This window comes from Maniola jurtina, chromosome 11 (genome assembly GCF_905333055.1).
Source record: "Maniola jurtina chromosome 11, ilManJurt1.1, whole genome shotgun sequence".
NCBI classification, from domain to species: domain Eukaryota; kingdom Metazoa; phylum Arthropoda; class Insecta; order Lepidoptera; family Nymphalidae; genus Maniola; species Maniola jurtina.
Genome location: NC_060039.1, coordinates 9664832 through 9680547, shown reverse-complemented (window position 1 = coordinate 9680547; position 15716 = coordinate 9664832). Strand labels below are relative to the sequence as shown.

The window sequence follows — 15716 nt, the reverse complement described above, 5'->3', positions numbered from 1 at the left end:
TCTTGATTGTGAAGAAAAAGAAAATTAATTTAAAAAATTCACTAATTCTAAAAGTACTTAAATATAGAAATTATAAAAACGAAAATATCATCCAAATCGCTGTAACGAGGCAGGGTGCCCAGAACGCTGGCTGCGTTACCCTGTTGAATGGCCAGACTAATATGCTGACCAAGGTAACTGCCAGACCTCCAGTCACCCGTGGACCGCAAACTGCATTGCAAACTGTTTACATTTAGTAACCACAAGGGGCACCTAAGTTTACAAAAAATACTAGTTAACACAAAAAAATGGCATCCTAAAAACCGTCCAATTCTTACTGTCGTGTTGTGTTTATTTTTGGGCAAAAATAAATATGGTTTCATAAAATTGACAAGATTTTTTTGATTTCAATTTTGGACTGAAATTGAATTAAAATACCAATACAATTAATATTAATTATTTCATTTTTTGCGCAACGGATCAGCCTGGCTGTCCAACGCGGAAATGCAGCCAGTATTCTTGGCACCATTCCACGCGGGCATGATTTGTATAGTAATTAGATAAGGCTAGCTTTAAATTTTATTGTAATATTTTCAATAAAAAAAAAATAAAAAAAAAAAAATATAAAATCGATTTTTTTAAAAGTGATTTATGCCAATGTTACCCGATTCTACTCTACTCTAAATCAAAAAAGTTTTGGACTTGGATGTAAAATTGAACGCGTCTTTTAACTTACAGTTGGTGCTCCCGTTCATTATGTTGGCGTAACTGAAGCGTCTCGATGCTGTCGACCAATCACAAAGAGTTTCAATTTTGAATTTGTTCTCGGTGGGTGGAGATTTTGCCTTGTCGCCATATTGTGTTCGGCTGTGTGTGCTGGAAGTGAAATTAATTCTTAATTTAGGTGTAATTTCTTTGCGTACACTGTTCGGATTAAAAAGCCTTAAGGTAATATCAAAAGTAGCATAAGTTTTTGTCATAATTATTTTTAAGATATCCGATGTGATTCCCTACGCCTATGTGCCGGCTGTTTGTACAGCCCTTTAACGTTGCTTTTAAAATAATTAGGCACTGATAATCGTACATTTAAAACTCTGCTGTAAATTATTCATAACGTATATTATAACGAGATTTCTATTATTTTTATAGAGGAATAGGTACCAATTTCTAAGTGTGTTGAAGTAGGTAGTACCTATTAGGTATAGCTGTTAATTTTTTTACTTTTTCATAATCCTGTTGAAATTTATCAATGTGTATGCCTGGCATTTTAACTGAAAGGTAAAATAAAGGAATTAAACGATTACTATAATTTTAGAGCTAATGCATTATTCCGGGAAACCCTGTTTTAATGCATTCACTAATCGTATCGAACGATGAATCATCGTAGCTCGACGGGTGCACAGTACTGTTAGTACAACATTGAACACCGCATACATGGTTAATAGTATCGACTACTCCCGACTGCCAAGGTTAACGTATTATTTCACAGTACGAGCTAGTCCAACTGTCCGTTTTCGACAGAACGACGATACTAACATGTGGAAACGTAGGTCCAACTTTTGTCTCACTTACACATTCACAAAAAAGTGGGACAGATATACGCTGCCATTTTGTCTAATTTGGCATATATTATTTCGTTTTTTGACGCTATTGACAGATGATTAACAGCGTGACAGTGACAGTCAAGCGACACCCACCGCCACACTCTATGGTATGTTTGTCTATGGTAATTCATCTATATTCACTCTGAAATCACTAAAACACTGGTATCCAAAGCCAAATTTTCGTCAGATTAAAAAAAGTTACCGTTCTGTTGTCTGTTAAAGTGAAAATAAATAAAAGCAAACTGAATGAAAGGATTTTAATATACAGAAGTTCATTCATTTAAATAGTTATTCAAGAACTAGTGATTATAATATATATTGTATTTAGGTGTGTAGGCACTATTTAAATAAAATGCAATGAGTAATAATATCGTATGTCAGCTTTATATGTACGTTTACTCTCTTGATATCACGTCTACATAGGTTTTTTTTAGAATAATAGCACTTAGTAACTAGATTAGTATGTACTTAATAGGTACATATAACTATCTACATACCAATCTCTTGTTTTGGATAAGGGAAGTGAGTAGTGACCCAACCTATAGAGAAATCACAAGTGTAAATTAAAAATTTATAACACCCCCGACAAGTAAAGGTTACAGTAACTAGAAAAGACTAGAGATATAACTATCTACATACCTTGATTTGAATTAGGCAAGCAAGTGGTCAGGTTTCAAGAGTATCTAGCCACCTATAGTGAAATCATAACTTCATTATTATTTTGTACCTACTTAAATAACTAGTTATATTCAGCCAATTGAAACTTATTATCTCTTTTCTAGTTACTTGTAACCTTCACTTGTCAGGGCTGTTATAAATTTTTAAATGTTTATGCTTAGTAACTTACAAATATGCAGAATCAGGACATTGAGTTTAAGCTGTATGTCAGAATAAAGTGTATCTGTTTGTCTGTCTGCTAGCTTTTTACAGCCCACCTGTTCAATCAATTTTGACGAAAGGTACAAAGTTCTTGTATGGCGGATCTTCTTCGCGGAGATGGACATTGCTGATGTTTTATTACAGAAAATAAAACAGTTCCTATGGGATAAATCCGTGCAAATTAAGTTGTCATTATTATCATTTATTTGGTATGGAGTATTTGGTGTCATACTGGACTACATAGGCTAGGTATCCTGGAAATCAAAGAGTTAGCACTGGATTTTTAAAACTTAAAAGGGCATCATGTAGTTATTAAATATTATAAATAACACTAAGACTACTATCTATCTTAGTAGATAAATAGTAAAATAAGAAGAATATTACCTAATTGTCTAATTAGCAATTTAGAAAATTAAAGATCAATAATTCCTTTTTCAGTGAAACCTGAGCTTGAAAGTCTGTGGATTAGTGCCTAATCCACTTTGCTAGAAGACTGCATTGTGGTGTTCCTGCATTAAGACTACACTCTACAGAATAAGCTCCCATAAGCTGTCAGTGCAGTAACACTCCTGTATAATTTTGTAATAATATAAAAATTTAAAATTAAATAAATTGTTTTTTATAGCTAGAACCAGCAAGAAACTCGACGGTTGCTCATTTCAAAGATTTGATATAGGTACTGAATGAGTTATTGGTTAGGTTAGAGAGCTGTGGCAGGCATGCCAGTCTTCATTGTTATTTTTTTATAACCACTTCTTGAATGACTTACCCTCTTCCCCTTTTCTCCTCACCCTATCGAGGGTAAAAGTTTTACCAATATCAATTTTATCAAAATTAAAAAATTCAATAAAATAATCCATCTGGGAAGGAGAGGGATTGACTTACCCTCCTCTCCCTCTTGCCCAACCCACCCCCACTTACGTCCTATCGAGGCGGCATGTTTCAAAATATTGAGCCATACAAATAAACAAAATTTAAGTCTGTATGTTACTGTAGTAATCGTTAAGCTATAAGTAATCAATTTGGTGTGCTAATCTTTGAATTGACAGAACCAATTTAGATGAGACTTTCACAAGCAGTTGGGACTTGGGGTGAGACGCAATCTTTAAACTAGAATGACAGGTTCTAAATCTAGTGCTGTCCTTAGGGCTTAGGGAGCATTACAAAAGGAATAGCATTGAAACCTGTCGCTTTAATTTAGTTTTGAACATAGATTTCAGGCTATCCAGGCAGGCAAATTCCAGGATACCTTTTAACTATGCAAATGGTTACTTATCTAAACCCTAAGAACTTTCATTTTTAAAATGAAATAAAACAAATTAAAACAATAAAGATTTAATGACTATTACTTAAAGATCTATACCTCACACCTGAAATAATATTAATACCTAGATACTTTTAGATACCTAGGTATTAGGTATCTAAAAGTATCTAGGTGCATAAATAAGTAGGTACCATACACCTGTATAATTAAATTACATAAGATGTATTTAAGCACCTACATCATAAACAGTTCTTAATATATGTATAGGTATTCTACAAGATTGATGACCTCGGGTTAGTCTTGAATTGAGTTAGGTAGGTACTTGGGATCAGGGAGGCAGGCATCATAATCTGGTAATAATACTGGTGATCTGCAACCTGAAAAAAAAAATTGATTCAGAAAATATTTAATATAAGCTACATAAAATTACATAGGGAGGTTCATTTAACACAACATTTCACTAACTTATGCTACGCTTATGCCATGTTAGGTAGGTAGGTACTTGCTTGTCTGAGTGGATGCAAGCTGGTGTGGCTCCATCATCAATGGATGCAAGGAATGGAAGGTGTTACAGGTACTGTTTGCAATTGTATAAGTATACCTACCTACTTCACCTCTGTGAGGTAATAAGTTTGAAGAACATGTACTGAGTGTTTAGGTACCTACCTAGGTGAATACTTTTAAACAACTAGATAATATTACCGTGACCCAGCTGTGCAACAAGCCAACTCACTATGGCTTTGCACAAGTACCTACCTAGGTAACTATTCTGGTGGAATTTTAATAGATTAATTTTATTTATCAGATATTATGATAGGTAGTACCTACTTTCTATAAGTGAATCCAATCATGGCAAAATGTTCCAGGTAAGTAAATGATGGTAAAAACAGCTGCAATGAAGAAATTTAAATAGAATAGAACTAAATATTCTGATAAAGAGACAAGTACTAATGAATCTATCACTCAGGAATTGAAAAAACAGAGTAACACCTAAGTACCTACCTGCTTATACTTGGAGTCACACGTATTATGTACCTACTATAAGGCTTAGAATAATATTATGTAGATATAGGTAGGTAGCGTACCTACCTATTGTGCATAGACTTTCTTAACTTAGCCTCAATGGTGAGGGTGATATGGTAGGTACTCTTTGTCATCATCATTTATCATTTAGCATTACTAAATGCATTCTGCGAGCCGATGGCTATCGCTGCACAAAATGGATCGTTCGAGATGCACTTTTATCATTTCAGTCTACGGTCTAGGTAGGTACTTCTAAATGTAGAGTTTTTCAAAGAGGTTCACCACACCCAGCCTTGAGGCTTCCTGTGCCCTCATCCAGTCACTTAACGTAAGGTACTCTGTAATATCGCCAGTCAATGACACGGTATCCCACACTACACTTAGGTAGGTTCCTGAGGTACGCTGTGCTTGTACCCAATCTCCGCCCAATACGACAGGCATGGATTGTTCATTGCCACTTCAACTTGCTGGTGGTTTGGACTATGTTAGAACCTTTCTTTGACGGATGCACTATGTACATCACAAATAACGCCGCTGAGTCAAATTTAGTTACACAACCACGACGGTTAGCTTTCACAGTCTGCTTGATCATTCTCCCCGCCTCCCGTGGGCAAATTAAGGCCCAGGGACTTATAAAATTTCATCATTTTGTTTATTTATCACTGCTCTCAAGCTTCTCTCACTGAGTATTTTTTGGTGAGTTACAATTCGACCACCGACTCGTAAACTTACGCGAAAATGACGTCATTTACTAGTTTTAGCGTGTCAAATTGGTGTCAAACGATGAACTCGTGGTTCGGATTTGCTGGTATTGATGTGGTATTGGTATTCGTGTCGACGAAAACGGCTGCCATTCTCGATGGTGACGTATTAATGTGGTATTTGGTATGGTAAAGTAAAAGATATACTCGCATTTGCTCGATCAACTTTAGTTCGTAATGTTTCCGCCTGTGTCGCTGGCTGTAGATGTATGAAAAAACTCGTTTTCGAGTTTAGTATTTTAAAAACTGTGAAATCTTATACTAGCCATACAGTTCGCTAAACAAAGGTTTTTGGTCTTACCCATTTCATAATGTCAATTATGTACCTACATTACAATTTACTTCACTATCCTCGACGTATAGAAAAGTTACGAAATTAAGTCTCCTCGAAATATTGGTTGAAATAACATGTTAAAAAACATGTAAAAGTTGTTGTTGAGGAAAGTGTTGACATGCCCCATCTGCTAGTAAATTGACGATAAAAATAAAAACGATTCTCGAAAACCTTATACCTATATTTCATTTTACATTATGTAGGTACACATTATTATATTTTACTAGACAATGCCTACGCCCTACACCTTTGTCTGATGTGATAGGTTTTTTAAAATCCTGGCGACTTCTTTAACTTATTTAACTTTCCTGTATAAAAAGTGGTCTGTGTCACTCTCCAGATCTTTTAATTTAACTATGTATATCCATGGATAGAATTACATCCATCAGCTGCTGTGGTGTGATTAAAGTACAAACCAACAAACAAACACTTCCACTTAGTAGGTATAATATGTTAGCAAAATTTTGTGAAATCATTAAGCATCATTATGTTGAAAAGATATAAAATTACCTAGGTATATAAATAAATAGTTAGGGGTTTCATTTGCTGTACACAATATAGTGAAAGTGACACACCCATCAACTCCAAAATAAATAGTTTATTAGTTTCTTACTAAACTCATCCACAACAATAAATATGTGCTGTGCTTCATGTTCAGCGAAAATTATTTTGCAGACAATGACGTTGATTCTGATGTCCTCAAAGTGTATCTGCATCTTTTTATTTTGCAATATTGCTAAAAAGGATGTAACAATAAATTTTAAACTAACAATTTAAAATTCTGATGCTACTGAACAAGACTGGCACCTAAAGTCACAAGGTTTGAAGTTTTAAATTAAAATAAGTTTGTCCCTCCTTTTCTTATATTGGTAAGAAAAAGAGAGAAATTCTCTCTAGAATTTAATTACTGTCAGAATCAATACCGTTATTATTCTTTAAAAGGATATCTAACTAAGTGGAAAATAATAATTATTACTCAATCTACCGCTGTGCAAAAGCACACACTGTGTGATATCTGTGCTGCAAATTTTTATTGATGTGGATTCAGCTATATTTTCCCCCAAAAATTTTTCTGAAAAAAATAGTCTCTTAAAATTTATTGCCTGTGTTCAGTGTTAGTGTATAGAACGCCTGTTTTCGTAGTATTACCCATATGAACGATTTTTGCAGTTCTTACACATAGATAAGTTTCGATTGATTATACCATTTAAATGATTGAAATAAACGTTTTTCATTAATTAATTACTTAATTAATTAAATTGAAATATTTAGCCTGTCATGTTTATGCAGATTTATTTATTACATCCAGGATGAAATCAAATTAAGGAAACCACTGCTTATGTGGAAACATCAGCTCTGTATCAATATTGTTTTCATAAGAACAATTATTGATTACGATTATATGTATAGTACGCGACAGGTTGAGATGGCAATCGGGGTATGAGACGGGGGGGACACCCTGCACTCCCGTACTCACTCCCTGCGGGTTAGCGCAGAGGCTGTGCAGGCCCCCACCCTAGTTGCGATCTCAACCTGTCCTGCACTATATATTATTTTAACAGTTACTAACAGAAAATCAGTGAGTCAAACGATTCTGATTTATATTGAAACAAAGGAGGCTTTTCAAAATCCATGGAAACCCTTTGTTTTCACAGGATTCATAGAACCAAATTTTAAACAAAATTAATGGTTACCTACATAAATTCAAAATCATTTAAATTAAAGGTACAGAAGAAAAATACTCATCAAATTGAAAACTCTTTTTTCAAGTTGGTTAAAGTTAGCCTCCTTGAAACATTGAAGACTAATAGTAATAAGATGATAGGTTTGGCCTTGATGACTCCAAGAGTTTTAAGTCGTTCCCGAATTTACGGTATGAGTTACTTGGCCAGTGAGGAGTGCTCGAGCCGTTGACCTTGAACACGGTGAAGTCAAGGTCATCGCACAGCAACTTAAATAAACCAGAACTAGCTTTACTCTAAGCGCTTCCCATTGTTACAACCGCGACGCCGATAGATTCGGATGACAGTACAGTAGTGCCTAAAAAAGTCGAGTGGAGGGGAACGGAAAAGGTCATTCAACCCGCTCCGTGAATCAATTTGTAAAGTACATAACTTTGTATCATACATAGTCTGCTGATGAAGTACTGTCTGCTACTTTTACAAACGTTACTATTTTTACGATCGCTTGTTGTCAATTTTACGCAAGATTCGCCCACTTTTGTTTTTGTACATATTCGCAAATACAACTATAGTATGCGACAGTTTGAGATGGGGAAGCCCTGTACAGCCCTCGCTCTAACCCGGTGCGTCCTCCCGCCTCATTCTCCGATTGCCATCTCGACATGTCGCGTACTGTTAATTTATATTTTTAACCCCCGACCCAAAAAGAGGGGTGTTATAAGTTTGACGTGTGTATCTGTGTATCTGTGTGTCTGTGTATCTGTGTGTCTGTGTATCTGTGTATCTGTCTGTGGCATCGTAGCGCCTAAACGAATGAACCGATTTTAATTTAGTTTTTTTTGTTTGAAAGGTGGCTTGATCGAGAGTGTTCTTAGCTATAATCTAAAAAAATTGGTTCAGCCGTTTAAGAGTTATCAGCTCTTTTCTAGTTTTCTTGTAGAAAAGAAGGTTAGATAACCGTTAGGTTCTTAATATTATGTCAATAGACAAATGTCAAGCTGTCAAGATGGACGTTGCCTAAATACATAATTATTTATTTGAAAATGATGTTTTGGAAAACTCAAATACTTTGGATCGTCGGGGGTGTTATAAATTTTTAATTTACACTTGTTTCTATAAAATATGCAGATTTATGTTTACTTCATTATGTATTCCTATTTCGGAGCTGAACTGTTCTCAAGCTTTTTTCCTAACCTTAGTTAATATTAGTTTATTGATTTTATCATAGGGAATACACATTCTATTTGGCGTAAGTAGTTATAAAACTATTATAGGACCATAAAATTAACTATACCCTCAGTTTTTATTTTCGCTTCCGTTTACAATGGAGCCTCTAGCTTGTGATATTGTCTGACGCCCAAAATTAATAATGAATCTTCTATCCAAGATTAGGATCGATCTTGGATCATTGCGTGTCGCTCGATCGATCTCTGATCCGCATGCCAATAACAAATTTTTACAATCCAGTTTTTTTTTGACGCCGGATCACTAGCGATCTTTTCCCTCTTGGACGTTCCGTTCTCAGTACTATGTTTGATTTATGCAATATATTTGACTCTTCGTTTTATAAAAACAAAACACTCTTAAAAGAATATAATTAATACTCAAAATATTTTCCATACAAAACCAAGTAATTGCATGTCTTGAAACGTGTAATAATAATACTGGAAATAATATTTTATGAATTAGGTATTACAGTATTAAGTAAACATACTTTAGGCGAAATGGAACGTATCTTGGCCTACTACTAGACTGCTGCGGCATTGTATACATTGCAAACGGGAGACAGGAGCCAAGTTATTACTTTGATAATTAATAACCAATTTTGTATAAATTTTAACAAATACAATCTTAAAGTTAAAACAATGGATTCTGAAATCGTAAGTATCTATCATGTACCTATTTGTTATTTCATAAAGTGACGCTGTTCATTGGAAGGAACGCATAATTTCGCGCCTAAACTTTATTTTTATTTCTAGGCAAAAGGCAAGCCTCTTACAAAAGAGGAGTCTAAGTTTTTATTAGACCTTATAGAAGGCAGCAAGATAATTACATCTAAAACCACAAACGCCTTCAACAACAAGATGAAAAACGATGAATGGGTTAGGTTAACCGAGAGGTTTAATTCATCAGCTACAAATTGCCCAAGGACACCGCAGCAGCTACGTCTAAAATGGGAGAATTTGAAAAAGAATTCACGCAAACGTAGCACTAAAATAAGGATGAACCAAATTAAGGTTAGCTAGTAGTTATTCATGCCTACTTATATTTTAATCGAACCTCAATACCTATGTAGTGACTTACTTACCTACACTAATTATTTTTTTAGACTGGTGGTGGTCCTGCTGATTATATACCCCCAGATGATATATTGGACAGAGTATCGGGCATGCTCGGAAGCACGGGCAGTGGGTTCACTGTCCCATTTGGGGGTGACAAAGAATCAGGGGTGTATACTGCTGGCCCGAGTGGTGATGGCAGCAACAGTTGTGATGGCAGTATTGGTGACAACGCAACAGTATCAGCGGAACTTGCCAAGGAACCTGATCTGTTGCCAACATCAATTATTAACAATGATATTGAGGTTGTGGTCTGCAGTGGTGATGGTGGTAGTATTATCACTGATTGCCCAGGGTTACAAAATGTAACACCAAATAAGCCACAAAGACTTACACTCGCTACACCTAGGACAGGTAATAGTTACTGTAAATTTGGTTTGTTTTTTGATAAAGTAATATCATATATTCTGAACTGGTTCTTGTGACTTCATTTGCATAGATTTATGATTTTTAAGATCATTCTGTTTCAAATTTTTCACTCCCCTACCTACTCATTTGTCTATAGGTCCACCATTTGTCCAGTGTTTTGTCTGTCAGTCATAAAATTATTTTATAAAAGTACTTATTTTTGAAATAGCATAACACAAATTAAAGAATAAGCCAATAGCTAAAATCTTGTGATTTTAAATATAAGTGTATATATCTCTATAGTTAAGATTCAGCTAACTCCACTCTTTACATTTCAAGTAGGTAGGTACTTATTAAGATTAAAATAGGTCTTAAAAAATATTGACATATTATGTGCCCATCAATGTAACATTTGATCATTTTTCAGTGAGAAAGAAACGAAGACCTGACGACAGCAAGACTGCCAAGAATAATGCAATAGCCGAATATTTTGCAGTCAAAAAGCAGTGCTTGGATGCAAAATTAAATAACATTTTATTAGAAAATGAAAATTATAAGCTAAAAAATGCCCAGCTCCAGTTGGGAATCCAAAAACTAGAGTTAGAAATAGAAAAATTAAAGAAATAGTATAGTAGTAACCCACTTCGGCTTCCATGCACCTACAATTTTCATAAGAATCTCAAATTTTTTGAAATTGAATTAATATAGCCTCATATTGTAGATTTATACTGGTTAAAGAATTTTCAAAATCAGTTCAGAAGTTCCAGAGATTAGCCCCTTCAAACAAACTTACAAACTTTACCTCTATAATATTAGTGTAGATTGATTTGTTTTGGTAGACATAGTTTTTTTAAAATAATTAAAGCCTTATTATATTATTAGCCTAAATAGACATCTAACATTGCATCTAAGTACCTACTGTAATATAGCTATCTTGAAAACTGGGAAGTTTAGTGCATAAAAGTAGTAGTTTACACTTATTTAATTTGATAACAAATACCCTTAATATTGCCAAAAAAATAATACTTTATTGTAAATCATTGATTTCCTAATAAAAATAGTTACATTATTTCACGATAATCATCACATGTATAAATACTTAAAATATGTAAATTTATGATATTTTAATCTTAAGTTTTACTTAATATTAATGTACATATAATTATATGTAGTTATTATAGTGGTCAGGACTGGTCTCCTATTTTGGGGTCACAGGTTCAATCTGGGGTATGCACAGATGACTTTTGCAGTTATGTGTTTTAAGCCATTGTATATCACTTTCTTTAATGGCGAAGGAAAAACGTCATGAGGAAACCTGCATATTTAGAGTTTTCTATAATGTTCTCAAAGGTGTGTGAAGTCTACCAATCCACACTTGGTCAGTGTAGTGGCCTATGGCCTAAACCCTTTTTACTGTGAGGGAAGACTTATCTGTGCGATGGGTTGTTAATGATGATGTATGTATGTAGTATTTAAAATATTGCCTTTTCATGATAGACATTTAGTAGGTAGCAAGTAGTTCTTTTAATAGGTAATAAGTAATGTTTGTACTATAATGTTTAGAATAATAAGTGACTCATTTTCTAACAATTCATTATAAATTATATATAGTAGTTATTAGTTATTTCAGAATTTAATTTTTAAAATTTTGATTCCTGTTTAATCTCTTTCTGTTTGTTTTTGAAGTTTCATAATATTTTAATCTTAAGTTTTACACAATAGGAAGCAGATGAAAGGAGTAATAATCTTACAGCAATATCCTCTTTTTTAATATCAAATACTGTGTATCATACTGTTATCAACCAATCAATGATTCAAAATTTCTTTTGTTAATGCTAAATATGTTACGTTAAATGTAATTATTATATTGATAAATATTGATATTAGCAATTGAAATAAAATATGTGAATCAAAATACAATTCTTTATTATTTATTAAAGTTACTGTTTACTAAGCTATTACACTGATCGCGAGCAATTCGCTCTTATCCATTGAGGAGTTCTGTTCTCCATCTCCGAAGATATTCATCAGATCTTCAACAAATTTATATGGGACCACCTGCACAGTATACCCTTTCAAACAAAAAAAATAATTGTCCAAATCGGTTCAGGGGTCTTTGAGTAATCGACGAATTGAGAACCTCCTCCTTTTTTTGAAGTTGGTTAAAAATAAATAGGTTCACTTCAAAATATGCTACTGAAAATAATTACTAATAAGGACAGCTCTTTCTTGGACATTTGTAACTTCACTATTTAAATCCTCAAAAATTCTATCTTCCGGTGGTAAATCTACTTCTGCAGGAAGCTCCTGTAAGTTATTGTTTCTGCAAATATTGTGTAATACAGAAGTGGCAATTATAACCGCTTGGGCTTTTGGTAAAGATAAGCGCAATGTCAGTGCCACAACAGGAAATCGTCGCTTCCAAACACCAAAAGTTCTGAAATAGCAGAAATAAAACAAATACATTCCACAATAATTAAGGTGGCTTCACTACATAATATTATATTCATTTATATTATATATATAATATGATGTTATGTTGCCCCCTAGCCTTACTGGCCCAGGCAGGTATTACAATAGTATTGGAGACAAATTGTAAATAAATTAACCTTAGTTACTGTTTGGGTAAGGAATACACTCCTTAGGGTAGGATTTTAGATTTAAGGTTTTAAAAAATTACCTTTCAATGGTATTCCGGGTTTTAATGTGTGCTTCATTGTATCGCTGTTCCGCTTCAGTAACAGGATTTAAAACTGGTGTTAATAAATAAGATCTATTTGGATAAGCACTGTCACCAAGCATCCAGCGGTTACCAAACAGACCTGCTTCACATTGAGCTGTAGACAAGTACATCATATTATGTGTAATGTATGTATATTTAAAAAGATTCATAATACAGCAAATTAAAACATTCTACAGCATAATTAGCTACCTCTAAGAACAGAATTGTTGAAAATTGTGGCATCATGTGTTGAACCTGGCCATCGAGCAACTACATTCATGAATCTTAAATCAGCATCACATATTGCTTGGACATTCAAGGAAAAGTAACCCTTGCGGTTTCTAAATTCTTCTCCAATAACATGACCTGCAAGAAAAAAAAGGTAATTTAAGTACTTACCTAGTTAATTTAATATTATGAAACTCAACCGTATATTATGCTATCAAACACTCACATGGTGACTGGATACGTATATGAGTGCAATCAATTGCAGCAAGAACACGAGGAAACCGTGCAATACGGTAGAATTTTTCAGCACTTTGTTGGTGAACAACAACATATTCATCATACAAGCTAGCGATTGCTATGGATATATCGCGTACAATTCGGCCTGCTGTTGATGCAGAGACTCCAACAAAGTCGGCCACAGATATCAACATAGTACCTAATGCGTAAAACCTTAAAGTTAGCAACAATTGATGCAGTGGTGCAACGCCGTGATTCCTTTAAAATAAAAACATTAGTTTTAAGTTAACAGTAACATTATAAGTCATACATAAGATTATACATAGTTTGGTACAGCCTACCTTGTGGAGGTTACACGAACTAATGGCATCAATTGTGTTAATAGCGTATTCACTGCAGATTTAGGTAGCCGAAACCTGAAGGTGAACTCGGCATCATCCAGACTTTGCATATAGTTCACTCTTTTAATTCTCCGAACACTAGCGCGTTGTCTGCCTTCAGACTCGCTGTCGGTTTCAGTATCCGAGTCCGATAACAAAGCTAGTAGCTCCATATCACTATCGTCACTATCGCTAAATAATAACATTGCCATTTTTCCTTATTTCTATACTTAACTTTTCTTCAACAAAACTTGGATCAAAACAAACCATGGAATGTAAAGGATTGCAATCTGCGATAGTTTACAGCGATCGAAGTAAATGTCAAACTGGACGGATTGGTTATTAATACGCCCAAACTGTCATTCTCGAACAGAGGCCTATCTATAATCTGTGATCCGCCCTCCCGACGATTGGTTGCTTTTTAAGATAGCAAACTTAATCCGAGGATCGCTTATTGGCGTGATCTATCCCAGAAATAGATTAAAACATCAATCTCAGATAAGAAAAAATGGATCAGGATTGATTATTAATTTCGGGCGTGAATCGATTCTTTGTGCAGAGATAAAGGCGGTAGGTACTGGCGACGTGACTGGCGTATGCCTACTTTGGACATTTAGGTATATAAAGCTTGTTGATTATTTATTTCTATAATATAGGTATCTGCTTATTGTTAAGCGAAGTAGGTATTTATAAAGAGGTCATTAAGTAAAGTGCTTGATTGTTTAAAGCGTTGTATGTATATTTATCTTGGTACAAAATATATTAAATTTAAGTAAACGACTTGTTATTCACAAAGTATCAATTAGACAAATAACGACGGTTTCGCTGAAGAGTAACTAGAACTAAGATACCTAAATAGGTACACAATGTTAATGAGTTCGTTAATGATATTCATGTGCTTTTGTCCTGTTGTCTTCAAAATATTCTCAATTTCACGTCTGCCGTCGAAGTGATAACAGTTTGATTTTTGAATCTATTTACAGAAATAGGTACTTATACATAATTCAGTGCAATATTTAAGTATAACTTATAAATCTTAGCAGTGTTTAGTGTAAAAGCATATTGTGATTGTGTATAAAATATAATTTGGTGCGTACATTTTACTTTTAATTATTTTTCTATAGTTATTGCGGAATTTCATAGGCAAATGCTCATGACAAACAACTAAGCGCGGCTAAACACGGGCTGCTTCTTCAAGCGGTTGACTTTAAATGAATTGTCTACTGCTAGTCGACAGAAGTCACCTTTGAAGCAGTTATGATTGACTGCTTGAAACTCATAGAACTAGGGATCTTAGCTTATTGACCCGTCTGGCCACTGCAAGTCGTGAATGAGTGACTCTCAATATCGATGCGTTATCATAGAACAGCGTCCTTACTCTTTGGACACCAGAATTCTTCCGATTTCGGTTTCGATTCCGAATCGTTCATCAGTTGTTCGCGTACCCGACTTTGTTATTTCGAAGTGTAATTCCGCGATTCCTATAATAGTAGCGGACTTGTGACGGCTTCGTTTAAACGTTTGTAAATATTGGTTAGGGGGTGGAATTTCCGAAAATCCTGAAACACGTAGGTGTCTCTTAGTTTTAAACAGAGAGCCTAGTTACCAATTTTCATACAACTTGAAAAACGACTGACTATCATACAAATTTTCATCCCCCACCCCCCTCGGGAGTGAATTTACAAATAACCGAACAGGTAGGTATATCTCCATTTTAACTGATATAACTTGAAAAATTACAGATTTTCATACAAACTTTCATCCTCTATTTAACCCGCCTCCCCTCCGAGGTGGAACTTCCATCCTCGCAAATTATATTATATTACTAGCTGTGCCCGCGATTTCGTTCGCGTGGAAAAGTGACTTTTCGGGCAGCATATTTTGAATTACATATACCGTCGTTTGCGCGAGGCGTGTAATACGTACTCTGTACGTT

General features: G+C 34.6%; 3 protein-coding genes across 3 annotated transcripts in view; 2 read left to right on the top strand and 1 right to left on the bottom strand.

Annotated features, from left to right (window-relative positions):
• Positions 1-750: 750 nt before the first annotated feature.
• The window catches only part of LOC123869949 (A-kinase anchor protein 200), a 40232-nt gene continuing 25266 nt past the window's right edge, over positions 751-15716 (top strand). Inside the window, exon 1 of the mRNA XM_045913065.1 lies at positions 751-927. The gene's annotated coding sequence lies outside the window, so the exon portion shown is untranslated. The remainder of the gene's footprint in view (positions 928-15716) is intronic.
• LOC123869732 lies at positions 9392-11337 on the top strand. The gene is made up of 4 exons (XM_045912731.1): positions 9392-9406; positions 9506-9763; positions 9856-10219; positions 10641-11337. Exons 1-4 carry the CDS (start codon positions 9392-9394, stop codon positions 10838-10840), a joined length of 837 nt encoding a protein of 278 aa, XP_045768687.1. The 3' UTR covers positions 10841-11337.
• Positions 12304-14325, bottom strand: LOC123869950 (putative nuclease HARBI1). The gene is made up of 5 exons (XM_045913066.1): positions 13742-14325; positions 13390-13658; positions 13146-13301; positions 12894-13050; positions 12304-12650 (listed from the first exon to the last, which is right to left on the bottom strand). The coding sequence occupies exons 1-5, from the start codon at positions 13990-13992 to the stop codon at positions 12407-12409; spliced, it is 1077 nt and encodes a 358-aa protein (XP_045769022.1). The 5' UTR covers positions 13993-14325; the 3' UTR covers positions 12304-12406.

Bases quoted from the DNA above. Each gene is read 5' to 3' on its own strand.
- LOC123869732 (XM_045912731.1), top strand. The intron at 9,764-9,855 runs GTTAGCTAGTAG...TTATTTTTTTAG, and splicing joins TAAGGATGAACCAAATTAAG to ACTGGTGGTGGTCCTGCTGA. The intron at 10,220-10,640 runs GTAATAGTTACT...ATCATTTTTCAG, and splicing joins ACTCGCTACACCTAGGACAG to TGAGAAAGAAACGAAGACCT.
- LOC123869950 (XM_045913066.1), bottom strand. From the start codon at position 13,992: ATGGCAATGTTATTATTTAGCGATAGTGACGATAGTGATATGGAGCTA. The intron at 13,659-13,741 runs GTAGGCTGTACC...TTTATTTTAAAG, and splicing joins GTTCGTGTAACCTCCACAAG to GAATCACGGCGTTGCACCAC. The intron at 12,651-12,893 runs GTAATTTTTTAA...CTGCTATTTCAG, and splicing joins ACCCGGAATACCATTGAAAG to AACTTTTGGTGTTTGGAAGC.